Here is a 19,092-nt window from a genome sequence, read left to right as displayed (position 1 = left end):
AGGGCAGGGGAGGGACAGGGCCCACTTTTACTCCCGATGTTTATTTTACCTTAATTTGAAAGGCGCACACAGAAAGAGACAGAGATCTTCCATCTGCTGATTCACTCCCCGGAAGCCCACAATAGCCAGGGTTCAGCCAAGCCCAAGCCAGGTGCCCAGAGCTCATCCCAGGTCTCCTACATGGGTGGCGGGGACCCAAGTACTTGACCTGCTGCCTCCCAGGGTGTGCATCGGCAGGAAGCTGGAATTGGAAGGGAGGCCAGACAGGAACCCAGGCACTCTGAGTGGTGTCTTAAATGCTGCACCAAATGCCCGCCCCCTACTTAGCATTCTTAAAGGATCCTGTGGTGGTCTGCAGGTGCCAGTGCTGGGGACTGAGAGAGGAGGCTTGGAGCCATTAGTGGCTGCCATCAGATGAACCTGACGCAGATAAAAATGGTGCAGGTGGAAGGAGTTCTATGGACAGCGTGCTCATTAGGACTTCACTTTCCCGTGTCATTAAAATATGCCACTGGGGCAGAGTCCACATCGCCAATTTCTTCCCTTCCTGTAACTGGGGCTGTGTGGGGAGGTCTTGCTGGCCCATGTGGCTGGACCTGGCACCCAGTAAGGGCTCAAGAGTCTAGGGCCAAGATGGAGGTTGACCTTGTGTTATCTGAACCCCTTGAGCTGCAGGCGAGAGGCAGTGAGGAACAGCAGAGAGGGGGCTCAAGTTGAGGGAGTGCAAGGTTTCTATGCAAGCCCCACCTCTTATCCGCTATGCCTCTCGTAGGACACTTCACCACCCGGTCTCTGCATCCGTGCAATGGGAAGAAGAAAACCTGGTCGCCATTGCAGCTTGGCTGCTGCTGCTAACCTTAGCCACCGTTTGTGGTGCACCTGCTGCCCGGTGTCAGATGTTGTGTGCCCCTTATCTCATCAGTCCTCATTTGGCCCACACAGCAGCTCTGTGGGGCCAGGCACGGGTAACCCATTGAACAGGTGAGAGAGCTGAGGCCCACAGAGACAAGTCAGTCGTCTGAAGCCTCCTAGCTAGGGAGGGGCGGAACACTGTATGGTAATGGCTTCCTGGCAAGTGTGTCTTCCACTGGAAAGCTCTGGGAGTGCAAGTCTCCACCCTAAGACATCAGTTACCCTTTGTGTTTCAAGATCCTTTGCAAAACTTTAGGGAGCAAGGTTTGCCTAACCCCAGATGAACTGGGAGATGGGGCTTGTGGAGGAAAGCTTGCAGGAGAGTGGATCCCTGCACCAGAGAGAGCACTGCCTTGGGAGAAAACTACAGCGGAGGTCTCTCCCAGCCCCATCCAATGGCCCAGAAAGCAGGGCTTCTGTAGGCCCAGGTGGCATAGTGCTGCCCCCTGCAGGTGGTTATAGGAACTGCGTGGGGGAGAGAGGCTTGCCCCCTCCACCCCTGCACATCCTCCCAAAGAACGCGATCCCAGAGATAAAGAGGCACTGCCCCTTGCCCTAGGAGAGTGAGGTGCACGTGCACGTGTCGTCAGGCTGACATATCAAAGGATGTCCATTGCATGTGTCTGTGCTGGCAAAAAACTGGTAATTGATAGGGAAGTGAAATCCAAAGTGGGGAACCTTGGCAGCCAGTGGGCCGTAGTGCCGAGGAGATGAAATTAACATCCCTGAACAGGCGCCGGAAGACCCCGCAGTCCGTTTTCAGCAGGAACGCGGAGGCTGCAGCAGGAGATGCTCAGAGTGCGTCCATTTCTGTCAAAACCAGGTGACAGCGTTGTGCATGTCCGCACACGTGTTTACGACATACAAGGACGAGTGAGGAAGGCCAGACGCCAGAATGCGGCAGTGCTTTCCACGGACGGGAGCTCGAGGGCCCCGCTCTGGCGTCTGGGTTCCAGGAAGAGCAACCCCAGCCCTCTTGTAGCTCTCCACGGTGTTCCGGGACCGAGTGCTTTCTGTGTTGCCGCATTTCCTCCTCGTCACAGCCATGCTGTGAGACGATCCCATTGCGAGCCCTCGTTATGCCGGGGCAGCTGGGGCTCAGGAGGAGGGATGAGTGCCTTGCCCAAGGCTGCCGTGGGCAGGTAGAGCTGGGATGGGCATCTGCAGGCTCCTTCTTCTGCTTCGCTTTCCAAACTCCACCTGTGTCTGCTGGGCTTACACGCACATCAGCGTGGAGTAGCAGGGACAGGGACCTCCATCTGCCTGACTCTGAGGGTTAGTGTGGTTCTTCCTCATCTTCCTCTTCCTCCTATTCTTCATCTTATATGAAAGACGGAGAGAGACAGAGAGAGAGAATCGTCCATCCACTGGTTCACACCCCAAAGCTCGAAGCTGGGAACTCAGTCTGAGTCTCCCACGTGAGCGGCACGGACCCAAGCTCTGGAACCCTGGCGCTCTGATATGCGATGCAGGAATCCCCGGCAGGGACCGTGCTGGGCCACACACCCGCCCTATGCACTGCCCTTTCTGGGCCCTGATTTGCACTGAATCCTGATCCTGGAGACCACCAGACATATGTGAAACTTACTAGGTATCTTGTTGGGTGAATGAATGGGGAAAAGACTGGGCGTGAAGAAACAGGGAGATTGTGAAGGAAATAGCCCACAGGGTGCCTCACCGACAGCCTTACCAACAGGAGTGTGAGTGTCTGAATGTTGAAGGTTAGAGGAAGGAAGTCTAGTTCCTAAGAGGAGGACAGCTGAGGGCCTGGAGGTGGGGAGTGGCCGGAGCTGCTATGTGTTGGGCCCCTGTAGAGGACAGGTTCAGAGGAGGTCCCTGGCTCGAGTCTGGGAGGAGGAGCCGGCAGAATCAGGAAGAGATGAGCTTGCATTGAGGACCTGCTGTGTACTAGGCACCTTAGTTTATTTCTACTTTCAAATTTATTTCTAAGAGAGAGAGAGAGAGAGAGAGAAAGATCTGCTGTTTGCTCCTCAAATGCCCACAATAGCTAGGACTGGGCCAGGAACCCTGAACTCCATCTGGGTTGTCCATGTGGGTGGCAGAGGTCCAAGCCCTTGAACTATCATCTGCTGCCTCCCAGGGTGCACATTAGCAGGGAGCTGGATTGGAAGCAGGGTCGTCATCCTAAGCAGTGATATAAGCAACTGTGCCTAACGGCCACCCCCTTGGGTTTTTGTTTTTTTTTTTTAGTTTATTTTTTAAAAGATTTTTTAAAATTTATTTGAAAGGTAGAGTTACAGGGAAGCAGAGGCAGAGAGAGAGAGAGAGAGAGAGAGAGAGGTCTTCCATCTTCCATCCGCTGGTTCACTCCCCAGATGGCTGCAATGGCTGGAGCTACGCCAATCTGAAGCCAGGAGCTCCTTACAGGTCTCCCATGTGGGTGCAGGGACCTGGGCCATCTTCTACTGCTTTCCCAGGCCATAGTAGAGAGCTGGATTGGAAATGGAACAGTCAGGACTCAAACCAGCACCCATATGGGATGCTGGCACTGCAGGCTGCAGCTTTACCCACTACGCCACAGCGCCAGCCCCTGCCCCGTGGGTTATTTTCGTAATCCTTATAACAGTTGCTTTTCAAATGCAGAAACAGACACAGAAAGGTTAAAGGATCTGCCTAGTGTCACACAGCAAGTCAGCAGCAAAGCCAGGCTCCCTGTCGCAGCTCGGCAAGGTGAAGTCTGGAAGAGCACGGTCCTTTTGTCCCTTCCAGGTCACTGAGCCAGGTCTGGTGACTGTTCTCAAGGTCAGCACCCTGAAGTAAGCGGGCAGAGTCACTGTGATGCGTCCTTGTCGGGACCTTGTCGGCACACTGCCTGCACTGCCTGTGCACCTGCCCCCCGGCGCAGTGCTCTGACAGTCAGGCGGCCTCTGGAAGTCGGTGCCCGTGTCTGCCGTGGCAGCACCGCCCTGAGTCCCCGCCACCAGAGCCCTCCCCAGACTGTTTCGTAAGCCTCCCTGCCGTGGGCTCTCCCTGGATGTCACCTTTTTCTTTTTGGCCATAGATCGTTGAATCCCAGAGGGGCAGGCACAGGCTGCCAGGGCTCCCCTACCGGCAGGGAGGGTGGGATTCTGGTCTTCATTGTGCAGCAGAGGAAACAGATGCACAGAGTGGGTTGGTGGCTGGGGAGGGGGGGCACCGCTGGCAGCAGGCAGTTGGTTCGGGCTGGCTGGCCCTGCAGGGTTGCCATCGCGGGAGAGGGTGCGGGGGACTGTCACCAGCCATGGGAAACAAGCCCACTGGAGACCATGTACCCACCAAAGGATGGACTCAGGAACATGAAGGAAGGAAAAAGCAAAAGGAGGAGGCATTTGTCGATTCCTGGCCTCGAGAGCAGTGGCCAGCGGCGGAAGCGGGCACACTCTCAGAGGGTGAGCTGCTTGTAGAGCTATCGTGCAGAAGCTCCAGGAGGCGGGGCCAGGGCCGGGGGTGGGGGGAGGTCGGTGTTGCTGGGCAGGTAGGCTGGGGGAGGGGGAGTTTACCCTGTGCTTCCATCCTTGAAACTGTTAGGAGCTTAGAAATGGCCCCACGTGTGAGTGAGGGCCTGAAAAGTTGCTTTAAACAGGAAAGTAACAGCCTCTAGTATTTCCTACTACAAAAGCCTGTCCATAGCACAGTTGCTCCGGGCCCAGCCTTCCCCCCGGGGGATCATTCTGCCCGAGTCAGGTGGGGCTCCCCAGTCTGATAACACTAGGTTGGGAGGAATTTTCCATCATGTGCACTCAGCAAATCCTTGGTCCAGGGAGAGGGAGGAGAGAGCGAGCCCGATGCCTTAGCAACCTCAGTCTAAATGCACACTGGGCACTCAGATCCGCTCACCTGTTCGATGGGTGACCTGCTGCATCACACCTGGCTCCCTTGCCAACCACTCCTCGCTGTCTCACGTCTGAATTCTTTCTTGTGCCGAGACAGGAACCTGGGCCCCTCATGTCTGCTAAGTGAGTTCATCAGTTTTAATTTTTTTCCTTAGTCCCCTTTGCAGCTGGGGACTAGGCCCTGGCATGATGGCTGTACTTAGGCTGAGCTAAGTTCTCACAAACATACACCACTGGCTCGCTTCTAACACCAACACACACAGACAGGGCATGCAGGTTGCTTTAAGGTGGGTGTTGGATGTGGTTTGTCTGCAGAGAGCAAGGTCACAGCTGCAGTCCCTTTGGAGGGTGACTCCCTGGCCTTCTTGTCATCAGGTCCCTGCTAGGGATGATGCTATACCTGAGATACCCATCTGCCCTTCTGGTGTTTTCTTAAACCCTCTTGGCCCCTCCCAACTGCTGTGGAGCCTCAGAGCCTTCAGGGTCTGGGTCAAGTTCAAGGACTGGGTCACTGACCTGATAGCAACACTTGCCATGGAGGACGGTGTTCCAGCCCCAGCCTACAGGCCCGCCCAGAGTCTGTCCCTGCACATCCCAGAGGCCTGGATCGCTCTGCCCTCGTGACCTGTGACCACTGTGCCAGTCAGTGTTGCCTTTCCTTCTAACTGCAGCCCTGAACCAGAGAGACCCAGACACTTAGCTGGGGCCAGGACCTTAGCCAGGACTAAGTCCATCCAGGAAGGGGGAACCCCAGTGAGCCAGGTTTGTCCCTGGGTCCCTGGCCCAAGGGCAGCCTAAGGCCCATTGCTGTGTAGGCTCTGGGGAAAGAAGCAAAATGAATGGCTTTGTGCACTTGATGTTGAGCAAGGACCGACCCGTCCCCCTGGGGGCTGGAGCCTCAGGGTGAGTGAGCTGGAGGGCGGGTGGAGCAGCTGTCACGTGCAGAAGGCATTGGGCAGCTCCCCGTAGGAGCTGACTCCAGTGTTTAATGATGTCCTTAAAAATAAGCAAGTGGTGGTGGTGTTTTTAGAATTGTTTTGCTTTTGTGCAAACCTGGAGAGAAGGCAGCTGTAAGATGGGAGAAGCCCACTCCTGAGCCCCCCCCCCATCCCTGTCCTTGTCCCCGCCTGATGCTCAGACATTTCAGTTCAGCTGAAGAGCAGGGGCTGGAGCCTCCCTTCCTGCGGGACCCTGTTCCCAGGGCTGCTTAGGTCCTGAAAGTGCTGTCTCAGGAATCGTATTTTTCTTGGGTTTTGCCAGAAAAATAAGGCAAGCAGCCAAGGATGATGATAGTCCCGCTCCCCTGGACCCTGCGCAAGGTGCGCCTGTCTCCAAAGAGCAGTCAGCATCCAAGGGTCCCGAACGGGCTAAGCCTGAGTGGCTGTCAGATGGGATGGGGCGTCGCCGGCCTCCGCGCATGGCCTGGGCTGTGCCTGCCGTACCCACACCCTGTTCCGTGGCACACTGGCCACCTCCCAAGCCCTCTGCGCACCAGCTCGCTGTGGTGTTCTCATCAAAGGCGTTCACCCCCTCTCCTTTCTCAAGGTTGCCGCTTGCCTATTTATAGAACTGGCCAGGAGGATCTACTGTTGCCGGCGATAAAGAATACGAATGACGCTCCGTGCATTGTTTTCCAGTCTCGGCCTCGCTCTCCATTTAACTCCTTGGACAGTGCTTTGCTGTGGCCTGGTTTTCCTTCTCCATGGAGACCCCATGGAGCAGAGAGGGTTGGGAGGGCTCTGTCATTTGCTGCGCTCCTACTGTGTGCAGAGGCTCAGGATGTCACGTGCAGTGCCGCGTGTAATCCATGCTGCCCAGGGAGGGGCTGTTGTCCTGCTGTCTCTCACCTGCTAGTCCTGTTTGGAGCCAGTTGTAGGCCCAGGACTCTGAGCTAAGCAGAGGCAGAGGTGCCGCCTGAGTGTTGTTGCGCCCCCAGTGTGTTCCCTCCCCAGAAATTCTTCTGCCTTCAACTCTAGCCGTCCAGAAGCAGCCACAGCACGGAGCCTGTGGAGGTCGGGGCTCCCTCTGGGGGCAGGGTTTATTTTCTTGTCCAGTCAGGCCCGTCTTTTCTTAGGACCTACTATGTGCCGGGCGATGCCTCACCTCTTCTGGGACACAGATCTCACAGAGACCTACTGTGTGCTCTGGATGAGGTCGTATTTTTTACCAGATGCAAGCAGCACAAGGAACTGCTGTACACCTGGAGATGCCTTGTCCCTCACTGGGCTGCAAGAGACATGAGATATGCCCGCTGTGTCCCTTCTAGGCCTACACACAGTAGGGCCTCTGTCGGCCCTTGGTCAATGCAGGCAGAGCTTCCTCTCACAGTGTGTCCCGGAGCGAGCAGAGGAGGAGGCAGGCCAGGTGGGAGAGCGAGCTCTGCGCTGAGGGAGGGGAAGCAGTGGGCAGGAGGAGGGGTCGGGGAGACTGGAGGGGCTTGGGGGGACACGGTGGCTTAGGCTCCAGCTGACGCCATCTACCTCCTGGGCCCCACTTTCCACTTCTGGCCGGCCCGCGCCTGCAGCTTCACAGACGTCTGATTGTCCTGACTGTTCCGGCAGGACGCCCCGGGGGATGCTAGAAGAACACTAAATCTCTCCCTGCTCCTCATCTCAGAAATCTCCACGAGCAGAGCTTTGGAGAGCCGCCATCCTCTCATTAGCCCTGCACTGGGACTGCCAGTTAGCGGTGAGGGGAGGCGGGCCCTGGCATCTTCCTCCTCTGGGAGAGGACCAAGTGTCGGAGAGTCCCCTCTCCTGTACTCCTGCCCGGCCAGGGCTCCCATGCATCCACGAGCCCGGGTCCCGGTCACCCCATCTGCAGACATGGATTGCGGGGTGGGGGACTGGCAGGCACAGGGCCGCCGAGGCTGAGTGTCTCCCTCCCCTTCTTTTATTCTTTTAAGATTTATTTATTTATTTGAAAGGGTTAACAGTGAGAGACACAGAGAGACAGAGATCTTTCATCTGCTGGTTCATTCCCCCAGATGGCTGCAGCAGCCAGGGCTGGGCCAGGCCAAAGCCAGGAGCCAGGAGCTTTTCCTGGGTCTCCTATGTGGGCAGAGGGGCCCAAGCACTTCGGCCATCTTCCTCTGCTTTCCCAGGCCATTAGCAGAGAGCTGGATCAGAAGTGGAGCAGCCGGGACTCGAACCAGCATCCATGTGGGATGCTGGCATTGCAGGTGGCAGCTTTACCCGCTACACCACAGCACCAGCCCAACCTCCTCATTCTTAAGAGTACTATTTTCTTTTGATGTTGAGAGCCACATACCCTCAGTGTGGAACATTTGGAAAATATTGAGAGACAGGAAGAACAAAATCTCATCACTCAGCATCCTGCCGGCCAGAGAGCGCTGCACGCATCTTAGCACAGTGCCTGTCTGTTTTGTTCTTTTCTGTGTGATTTTTCCCTTAACATCACTGAGATCACACGGTAAGACCTGACTGGGTAGCAGCCTTCTGGCCCGACTGATCATCACAATATCTCACAGTTCCATAGCGTTACAAACGCGTGGTCGATAGGATTTTAACAGCAGCATAAAATTTCACCACGCATGGATGCCACCTCTTATGCACACAGCCAGCCCCGTCATGGGGTGTGTTAGCCGGCTGGGGCTGCCACAGCCGAACGCCGTAGACCGGGGATGCTGAGCCACAGCAATGTGTTTCCTCCTGCTTCTGGGGACTACATGCCTGAGAGCAGGGTGCCAGCCTGGTGTGGCTGTGGTTGTCTCTTTGTGTCCTCCCACGGAGGACTGAGGGCAAGCTGCGGTCCCTCTTCTCACAAAGCTGTGGGTCCCACTGTGACTTCCTCTCATTGCCTCTCCGAGGCTCCATCCTCACGTCACCACCGTGTTGTGGGCTGGACTTCAACGTATAGAAGTCGGGGAGACACTGGCATCGGGCGTGTCTGCTGCTTGTCCAGATGCTGAGTGACAGGCTCCCGGGGTGAACTGCCCTGTCTCAGCCACTGGTGCCTGGCGGTGTGGCCCATCTCAACTTCTACCCCGTGATGTGGTGTTTGGGCTTCCCGGTCTGTGTGCTTGTTCTGTCCCCCAGCTGTTTCTAGTACAGGTGGCTGTGGGAGGAACCCCTTAATAGCTGTGTAGGCAGATGATTTTCCTCCATTTCTTCATCTGAGTGGTGAGGTTCCCACCCACAGTGTGGATTCCATGAGATACGGCCGGGCAGGTGCAGAGCAGTGTGCCTGGCCCACCAGCCCCTTTGCAGACGGGAGGCTGTGGCTATTACCAATGCTTTTTTTGCTTGACCCTCTTGTCTGATGTTTCCCTGGAGTCCCTAACACCACCGCCTGGTTCGGCGACCCACTACGGAAGCTCCCAGGGCTCAGCATGTGCCATCGTCCCTAGGTGTCTCCCGGGGAGATTGGTTCCAGGATGCCCCATGGATACCAAACTCCTTGGATGCTTAAGTGCCTTATATAAGAGGACATAACTTGCTCATAACCTCTGCACGTCCGCCAGTATACTTGCACTTTAAGTCTTTTCTCTAAGTTATTTATAACACCTAATGCTGTGTAAATAGTTGTTAGACTGTTTCATAGGAGATCGTGACACGAAAAAAGCCTGTACATGTTCGGTACAGATGCAGTTTTGGTTTTAGATTTTATTTATTTTATTTTAAAGGCAGAGAAAGAGACAGAAAGCTTACATGCACTGATTCACTCCCCAACTGCAGCAGCTGGGACTGGGCCAGGACCCTGGGTCTCCTACATGGGTGGCAGGGAGCTAAGCACTTGAGCCATCACTTGCTCCCTCCCAGGGTACGCATTAGGTAGCTGGTTCAGAAATAGAGCCAGGACTCTGATATGGGATGTAGGCATCTCAAGCAGTATCTTAACCTCTGCCCCAAACCAGATACAGTTTTTTTAGAAGATATTTTTGGTGCCCCGTTGGTGAACCCATGGCTGCAGAGAGCCAGTTGTGCTTGTATTCTTGGCTAAGGTTTTCCCATTGAAAGGGTGCAGAGTGGACTGGTGCAGCTGTGATGCAGGTGGTTAAGCCACCGCCTGCAATGCCGGATGCCCTATGGGAGCGCCTTTTCGAGTCCCAGCTGCTGCACTTCTGATCCAGCCCCCTGCTAATGTGCCTGGGAAGGCAGTGGAAGATGGTCCAAGTGCTCAGACTCCTGGCACACACATGGGAGACCCCAATGGACTTGCTGGCTCCTGGCTGCAGCCTGTCCCAGCCCTGACCGTCCAGGCCGTTGGGGGAGTGAACCAACGGGTGGAAGACCCCTTTTTCTCTCTGTCCCTGTCTCTCTGCATGTGTGTGTGTCTCCATCTTTCTGTGTCACTCTGCCTTTCAAATAAATAATAAATAAATAAAATCATAAAAAAGAAAGGGTGCAAAGCATATGAGCACAAGGATAGGTACAGTGGGCGAAGGCCAGAGGGAAAGAGACACAGCTTCAGGGTCTCCTCGCCGTGAGTCCCATGGGACACACTTCATCCCTCCGACACCAGCTGTGACATCCATGCAGAATATTGCCTGTCTGGGAAGCGGGGCCGGGCGGGGTGGGGGGTCCCTTACACCACCTGGCTGCTTGTAACCCCTGTGTCCCTGTCTCTCTAGGCGCTCAAGGGCTCCAAGAAGCTGGTGCTGTCGGTGTACTCAGCGGGGCGCATCCCCGGGGGCTGCATCACCAACCACATCTACACCTGGGTGGACCCCCAAGGCCGCAGCATCTCCCCGCCGGCCGGCCTGCCCCAGCCCCACGGCAGCGCCCTAAGGCAGCCCGACGGTGAGCGCAGGAGTGCCCTGCACCTCCTGCAGAGCGGGGATGAGAAGAAGGTGAGCTCCCGGGCCAGAAACACCGCTTCTGCTTCCATGAGCCTGGAAGGAAGGCTCTGTGCGGTCCCTCTAGTCCTTTCTGAACAGTTTTGTGTTCTGTCTTTTGCCTTTGTTTTAATAAAATAGGTTTACTTATTGTATTGGAAAGTCAGAGTTACAGAGAGAGAGAGAGAGCAGAGAGAGAGAGAGAGAGAGAGATGTCTCCCATCTGCTGGTTCATTCCCCAGATGACTGCATTGGCCAGGGCTGGGCCAGGCGGAAGCCAGGAGCTTCATCCTAGTTTCCTATGTTGGTACAGGGGCCCAAGCACTGGGCCATCTTCTGCTTTCCCAGGCCATTAGTAGGGTGCTGAATTGGAAATGGAGCAGCCAGGACTTGAAGCGGTGCCGATATGGAATGCCTACGTCGCAGGTGGCAGCTTTATCTGCTGCGCCACAGCACAGCCCCCTTTTTCTTTGCTTTTCGATCTATGCAGCATAGAGTATGAAGCAGCCTAAGCTGACACAGGAGAAGAGCCCAGGTTCTGGGATCTGCGTGAGAGGCCTTTCTCCTGCACGTAGTGGAAGAGAGGGGAGCCTCCAGTCTCTCCAGACTCGTGCCCTCTGAGTACCACCTGCTAGAGTTTGGCCCCTCCAGCTGCCTGGTTTAGCCCCCAGGAAAGGGGAAGAGAGAGATCCCAGGGCATCCTTTTAAGATACAGGGGATAGAATTCCCACGGCCCAGACCCCAGCGTGTGGCCACATGGAGCTGCCAGGCCTCCAGGCCACACAGCACCCTTGGCCATGTGCGCTTGGGTCTTCAGTGACAGAAACCCAGGCTGGCCAACTTCCACAAAGTTGGACGGCGTCGGGAGGCCGTGGGCAGCCAGGGAGTGAAGCTGGGGCTCTGGGGAGGGGGCATCCACCCTTGTGTCCTCTCTGTCCTGCCCTCTAGGTCCGCGTACCCGGGAGGGGGCACGTGATTGGCTGGCGGGGGCACTTTGATGGACAGGACCGCCCAGATTCTGTGGCCCAGAGCACTGTGGGGTGTCGCCACCTGAGGAAGGCCAGACCTGGCCTGTGTTTCCAAAAAGACTGAAGTGGTCCCCTGATGGTTCCACCTTCTCTCTGCATGGTGTTGGCGCTGTGTCCCACTGGTGTCTCTGGGACCGAGAGCGTGACTCCGGCTGGCAGCTCTCTGGTGTCCTGGGACCTTGACACTGACAGCCAGGAGGCCGCGCAGCTTGGGGCTCCGGGCAACCCGCCGTCCCTCGGGAGACTTTCTCAGCTTTCCTTTTCCAGTCGATAAAACCCTAGTGTTGATTTAACGCATCTGGGCTTTGCACAGACGTCAGCCTGCAGAGTGTGGTGGCCACTGGGGCCGCTGGCTGGAGCTGGCAGAGACGGCCTAGCTGCCTGCTCTGCACCGTGCAATCCACTGGGGCTTTCTTAAGGGGGCGCCAGGGGAGGTTGCTCTCTGGCCATCTCTAGAGAGCGCTGCCTGTGACATGGAGTCAGGTTCAAGGCCAGCTTCCAGCACTGACTGAGAACTTGCTTTTTTTCTGTGTGAGGCAGGAGCTTAAAGTAGTGAGTGCCATTGGCCAGGGGCTCCCTGTGTGCCCAAGCTGCCCTGCAGGGTCAGTGTTGCCACCTCTTTTTATAGACAAGGAGTCCGAGGCCCAGCCGAGCTGTAACCAGGACCGAGTCAGCGAGGCACCTGTGTGTACCGAGCTCCTCTGGTGCGCCTGAGTGTGTTCTTGGGGGGGTGCAAATAAAGCTGTGGACACAGGAGCTGGGGCTCACCCAGGGAAGCGTCCAGTGAGTATGGAGGTGGTAGGAGAGGGAGGCCGAAAGAGACACAAGCATGGACAGTTTTGGCTCAGTCCATTTCCTGTTGTTGCTGTAACAAAATTCTGCTGCCTGGGTGACTTTTTTTTTTTTTTTTTTAAGATTTATCTATTTATTCGAAAGGCAGAGTTACAGAGAGAAAGGGAGAGACCAAGAGAGAGAAAAAGAGAGAGAGAGAGCAAGATCTTCCATCTGCTGGTTCACTCCCCAAATGGCTGCAATGGCCAAAGTTGGGCCAAACCAGAGCCAGGATCTAGGAGCTTTTTCTGGGTCTCCCATGTGGGTGCAGGGGTCCAAGCACTTGGACCATCTTCTGCTGCTTTCCCAAGCCACTAGCAGGGTGCTGGATCAGAAGTGGAGCAGCTGGGACTCGAACCATTTCTCGTATGGGATGCTGGCATTGCAGGCGGCAGCTTAACCCACTATGCCACAGCGCTGGCACGGTGTAAAAGCCTCATTGCCCAGATGGCGAGGGGTGTGGGCTCAAGTCTCTGTAGCCCTTGCTGCCGGATCCTGGGCATGCCGCCTGGGGGGCTCTGCTTCTCTTCTCCCCAGCAGCCTGGTCTCACCGTGTAATACTGCAGACAGCAGGGCGTGCCTGCTCTGTGCACCGGTCTTCGTGGTCAGCTCCGGGAATCCACTTAGAGACGTGGTGGGGTCAGGGAGAGCCAGGACTCAGACGCCCCACAACTTCCACCTGCTCCTTTGTCCAGGAGCCTATGGTGGCCTCCTGTGTCCCTTGTGGTGTCCACACCCCACGGTCCCCAATCCTGCAGCATCCACAGCTCCTCCAAGCTCCATTACAGAAACAAGATGGGACCTGCCCTTCAGCTTAGCTTGGGAGGAAGGGGCCTTTGGGCTCAGTGGTGCTGGGCTTGAAACCCATTTTCAGAACTTCCTGACTGCAACCTTGTGCAAGTCGCTTAACCTTGCATGAGTCCTGTAAGTGTCCCTGAGTGTGGTTTGGGGATCATCACACCAGCCACAGGGTGCTGATTGAAGGATTAGTAATCACACACAGAGTTCGGCACCTGGGACACAGTAGCCGGTAGCAGCTGTCAGTTCACCAGTGCCAATCGGGTGCTATGTGCATTTGGTACCTCCCCCTCAAGATGTTTGTTGAGCCCCTATAATGGGCCCAGAACTGTTCCAGAAACTGGGAACAGTAGTGGACAGGTGAAGATGGCCACTGCCAAGGGCTCACCTGCTCGTGTGTGATAGGACATTCGAGTAAAAGGTAGAAGATTGCAGTGTGGAGGGAGGAGGGCGAGACAGGGCATGGGGAGGGGTCACAGGGGTGCAGGGACGGCCTCAGGGAGTGCCCGCGGATGCCCACCCTGTGGGGGCAGGGCGCGCCTGGCCGGGGAGGCCTTGATGGCAGTGGCAGGGCCCTTCTGAGGGCGAGCAGAGGGTGAGGCAGCAGCAGTGGCTTCAGGCTGTGTCTGTGGGGTGCACCCTGAGTGCGATGGGAGCCCTGGCAGAGCTTAGAGCAGCAGAGGGGCCAGAAGCAGGTGAGGTTCCTGCAGGTCCACTCAGGCTGCAGGTAGAACAGGGGTGGATGCAGGGAGCCCAGCCGCCCTGATGGCCACAATGTCCCCACAGTGCACCTGCAGCTAGGGTTGTGTCTGGCTGCAGGTAGCAGCACACCTGTATTGCAGGTGCTTGTGCAAGGGGCCTTCAGAAAGGTCATGGGCGCTGCCTATCGCCAGTTCACTCTCTTTTCCTGGGAGCTTTTGGAAGTCCCTTCCCTCGCCCCATGAACGGGGTCTGTTGTCTTCAGGTGTGGTGGGCCAGGTCGCAAGTCTCTCCTCCCTCTCCTTCTTGGGCTAAACAAGCAGCATCCCCAGGCTTGTTGCTTCATGGCTGCAGCATGGCAGCATGTGCCCCTGCCATCACAGCCCCTTCCAACCTGGTCCAAGCAGAGTGGATGGAGGGGGCAGAAGGGCTTTCTCCTACTAGGTGCAGGCCTACTAGGGGCAGGGGCCCTGCGAGCTGAGCCCCTGAGGCCAGGCCTGGCTTGGTCTCCCCTCTCCTGCACCTGCACCCCCAACCCCCAGGAGTCTCTTGGAATCTGCATGTGAACCTGCCAGGCACCTGCTGCTTTCCAGGCCCTCTGCTTGGCTCAGGCCCCTGCAGGCCGAGCACGCCCCTGCCCCCACCCTGGGTCCGGCTTCGCTGTGGCTGTGTGGAGCTGCACCCCGGCCTATAACTGGGCTTTAGCACACGCGGTGGCCACAGCACTACCTGTCTCACAACCTCTCCCACAGCCCCTCAGCCTTTGGGGCCATGTTTCTAAGGAGCTGCACCTGCAGCCAGGCTCCCAGGACTGCCCTGAGAGACGTCTCTGGAAGGCAGCAGTGTCCCCAAAGATGTCCCACCTCCAGGTCCCTGGAACCTGCACAGGGCACCTTAGTGGCAGAAAGGACTTGGCAGGCGTGGTAAAGAGAAGGACCTCCAGGTGGGGGCTGGCCTGCGGTAGCCGGGTGGCCTGGGGGCATCACAGCGTCCATGCAGGTGGAGGGAGATGTGGTAAGGGGAACAGAGAGAGGGAGGGGCCAGGGGACACTGCGCTGCTGGCATTGCAGAGGGAGTGTGGCGCCATGAGCCCAGGAGCTGGGACAAGCAGGTCACAAGGTCACCCCAGGGTCACCCCTAGGGCCTCCAGAAGGGCCGTGGTCCTGCCAGCCCCCTTGGGAGAATCAGGCTGTGCAGTCTGAAGCCCCTCGCTTGCACGGCTTTCCCACACAGCAGTGCAGTACCCTGGGGCCAGCGCTGGGGGAGGAGTGAGGGACACGGGCCTGGGCCGAGGGAGGAGGGGGCTGCAGCAGCACTCACACAGCAAGCCCGGGCTGGTCCCATGGGGGCTCCGGAGCAGAGTCGTCCTGAACTGAGGCAGGGTTGGCTCTTGACCGCCCCGTCCACCAGGCGTTGGATGGAGAAAAGGTGTGATGGGGGCAGGGGGCAGCCCTGCATCCAGCTGTCAGCTGTCAGCTGCCGGCGCCCGCAGCCCCTGGGGGCCGAGTGCCTTGGTCACCTTCCCAGGAGGCCCACACAGACCCATGCTTCCTCTTGGCCTTGTCTCACTGCCCTGCAGTGTCAGGAGCCTCTGAGAGTCTCCCTTGCTTGTGCCCAGCACAGCCTGCGTGGACCCGAGCTTTGACAGGTGTCTGCCTGGAGCCGGGCATCGGGTAGCCCACGCGCGTCCTGCCTGGGAGGAAGGCCCTGCCACTCTCGCCAGCGTGCACCTGCAGAAGCCTGGCCTCATGGCCTGTCCTGGATGCTGTGTCGCAGGTCGCAGTAGCCAGCATCCTGTGAGGGCGTCCTCTGTGTGGGTGCTCTATGGAAGGGGTCCGTTCATCCTTTGCAGCAACACGGTGAAGTACCAGGGCCCTTCGAAAAGTTCATGGAAAATGCATATCCTGAAAAAATGGTATGTGGATTGTACAACATTTTGCACTCAAACTTTTTTTTTTAAGGAGAGGTCTTTTTTTTTTAAATTTATTTGAGAGGCAGAGTTACAGACAGACAGAAGGAGAGACAGAGAGATCTGTATGCTGGTTCACTACCAAATGGCCACAATGGCCAGAGCTGGGCTGATCTAAAGCCAGGAGCCAGGAGCTTCCTCCTGGTCTCTCACATGGATACAGGGGCCCAAGCACTTGGGCCATCTTCTGCTGCTTTGCCAGGCCATAGCAGAGAGCCGTATCGGAAATGCAGCAGCCGGGACTAGAACCGGCACCCACATAGGATGCCAGCACTAGAGGGAGAGGCTTCACATTCTATGCTACAGCGCCAGCTCCCCAAATAAACTTTTAATTCCGTTTCCCCTGGACTTTAAAAGTTGTTTATTGGAGAGACAGAGACAGACATACAAAGAGAACCCCCAGCTGCTGATTCACTTCCCCAGTGTCTGTAACAGCTGCTGTACAGCGGGGGGGCTGAAACCAGGAACTCCCTCCAGCTCTCCCCGGGGGCTCAACTCCTTGAGCCATCACCTGCCGCCTCCCAGGGTGTGCATAGCAGGAAGCTGGAGGCAGGAGTCAGAGGCAGGAGTGGAACCCCGGTCCTCTGATAGAGGACACAGGCGTCTTTATCGCCAGGCCACCCCCGCGCCTCCAGGAACTCTGAAGCAGCTTCGCGTGTGTGTTGTGTCTCCTGGTATTTCAGCGAGGGAACCGAGGCACAGAGAGGTGAAGCTGCCTGCTGGAGGCCACGCACGCAGCAGGTGTTGTTGCCAGGATTAACCTGCAGCAGCCCCACACCGTGGCACCCCCCAGGGGCACCTGCGTGTGACCAGGGACTGGGCTGGGCCCCTGTGGGCTTGGAGGCAGCACTGCATCAGGGCGGGGAGGGCACGTCCCAGGGGCTGCCCTCCAGTGTCCGCGGAGCCCGCTGTCTGCAGGAGCCCATCTGCCTCTCTCACAGCTCCGGGTAACTGCGCGTGAGTCTCCCCGCCCCAAGCTCTGTGCCCTTCCTGCCGCTGTGGTCGGATCTGCCTGAGGAGGAACCCCGTGCCAGCCCCAGACCCCAGGGGGCTGGGCCTCCCCGGCTCTGTCCTGCCGGATGGGCCACCCTGTCTTACGGGGGAGCTGTCGCCTTAGGAGCAAACGGAGGAGGCCCTGGCTGCCAGGCCCTTTCCCGACACCCTCTGGCAGTCAGGAGGGAGCCGAGCTGCTGCAGCCTGGTCCCAGCCAGCGGAGAAACCAAGCCTGGAGAGCTCTGGGCTCCAGAAGCGGGCAGAACCCTGCACGCGGGTTATTTAACAGGGCCACTTGGTTGTGCAGTGGCCAGTGTTAATTGCGCACTTGCTGTGGGCTGGAACCTCATCTGCAGACTCTCCTTGCTCTCCTAATTTGATCCTCCATCCAATAACCTTACAAGGCAGGCAGTCTGATTTTCATCCTCATTTTCAGATAGGGCCCAGAGAAGTTAAGTAACTTGCCCAAGGTCTCCCAGCTGGGTCCTCCCTCGGGCAGCTTAGACCGGAGTCTCTCTTCTTCACCACCAGGGGGTTGAGGAGTTCACTGAGAGAATCCGTGTCACAGGCTTGTCCCCGTAGCTTGGGCGGAACAGTGCACCGAAAAGTCACTTTTCAGAGGCAGAAAGCCAACGGTGTGGCCTTGCCTGGAGCCGAAGGTCCCTGCCCCTGCCTGTCCCCTAGGGCAGGCACACCATGCTCCAAGTCACTCAGTGTGCCATCGAGGCTGCCTGTGTGGTGAGGCGGGTTTGGCTCTGGGCTGGGTTCACACTTTCTCCGCCGATCCCCCTCTCATGCCCAGGACCCATACAGTCCTGCAGGTGCCTGCGTGGTTAAGGCAGCCTCCCAGAGTCTGCCGCCAGCCTCTCCTGGAGGGCCCCGCGGCTGCCTCTTCCCAAGCCGAGGGCCTGGCTGTCCAAAGCCTGCTAATGCTGTGTCTCCCTGTTGCAGGTGAACCTGCTGCTGGGTGATGGCCGCTCCCTGGGCCTCACCATCCGAGGGGGAGCTGAGTACGGCCTGGGCATCTACATCACCGGCGTGGACCCAGGCTCTGAAGCGGAAGGCAGTGGGCTCAAGGTGAGGGTTGGGGGAGTGAAGGGGGACGGGGAGAGGGGAGGACCCGGGCCCAGAGCTCTTTGTGGCTTCAGCGGTGCAGTCAGCACCCAGGGAGGAGCCGTCCCCTGGCTCAGAGCAGCAGCAGGGGCCTCCTCTGGTCCTGGGCAGCAGGCCGGCTGGAGTTACTCCTGACTGCTGTTTTGTAAACACTGCTGAGGTCTGTGATGGCCCCGACTTGCGTGTTTCTCATGGTGCATGGAGATGGGAGAGGAGAGGAGGCTGTGGCTGGGGTGTGGGTTGCACGGGGCAGCGTCAGGGCTGGCATTGAGTCCGGGGAGTCGGCAATGATCTGATGTGATCAGCACATGTTTTCAGGAGGGCTACCCGCCTGCCCAGCCTTTGTGATGCACCACACATGTGTCTTCCCCGGAAGACACTCGGGCTGCCCTGCGGGGCGGATTGTTTTTCCTGCATTTTCCAGCTGAGGCCCAGAGTAGTGGACCCAGCCTACCCAAGCTCACACAGCTGGTGGGCTGCAGAGCCAGATTTGAACCCAAGCCGTGGTCTTTATGCTACCTGGGGTTTGGGGGCGGGGTGGGCAGGAACTTGTTTAGGCAGAGAATCTGTGTCTGAGGACAACGAACCTAGGACGTGTGCTTGGTCGAAATCCTGATGCCCTGGATGCCAACACAGCAGCAGTGCGGGAGGGTGACTGTGGCGCGGGTGCTGTTGGAGCCAGGCCTGGGTTGGGGACCGTGCGTGAGACAGGTGGGTAGTAAGGGGGCTGGGGCAGAAAGGGAGCAGTTGGCTGAACCGTGGGTGGAGGGCAAGGCCCCGGGGCTTGACGCACAGGTGAGACTGTGACTGCAGCAGGGGCTTGGAGTGCCCTCGGCTCGATCGTCCACACAGGCAAGGAGAAAAGGTGACGAAGAGCTCTGGCCTTGCAGTCAGGAAGGCCCGGCTCAAAGCCCAGTTGAGCTGTGGGACCTTGGGGCGGGGGCCCCTCCACCTGTCTGGGTGTCCCTTTCCAGGATTTCTGAAAGGGCGGCGCAAGGGACAAAGGGACGTTATTGTTACTGATCATAGTGAGCACTGCTGTGGACCGAATGTGTCTCTGCGAACTCCCCTGTTGAACTCCTCACCCCAAGGAGGTGGTGTTGGGGGGGTGCCCTTTGG

The 19,092-nt window shown here is 57.6% G+C and overlaps 1 protein-coding gene across 6 annotated transcripts in view; it reads left to right on the top strand.

Moving 5' to 3' along the window:
• WHRN (whirlin) overlaps positions 1-19,092 on the top strand; it is a 91,941-nt gene that overhangs the window by 16,782 nt on the left and 56,067 nt on the right. For 4 of the 6 annotated variants that reach the window (XM_017350103.3, XM_017350104.3, XM_017350105.3 and 1 more), the window contains exons 2-3: positions 10,339-10,557; positions 17,812-17,937. In XM_017350103.3, the coding sequence (XP_017205592.2) occupies positions 10,339-10,557; positions 17,812-17,937 (345 nt within the window). The remainder of the gene's footprint in view (positions 1-10,338; positions 10,558-17,811; positions 17,938-19,092) is intronic. The other 2 variants (XM_051842688.2, XM_017350106.3) reach the window with 2 other exon arrangements.

The sequence above is a fragment of the Oryctolagus cuniculus genome, chromosome 1 (genome assembly GCF_964237555.1).
Source record: "Oryctolagus cuniculus chromosome 1, mOryCun1.1, whole genome shotgun sequence".
Classification (NCBI taxonomy): Eukaryota; Metazoa; Chordata; class Mammalia; order Lagomorpha; family Leporidae; genus Oryctolagus; species Oryctolagus cuniculus.
This window is presented reverse-complemented; position numbering and strand designations above follow the sequence as displayed.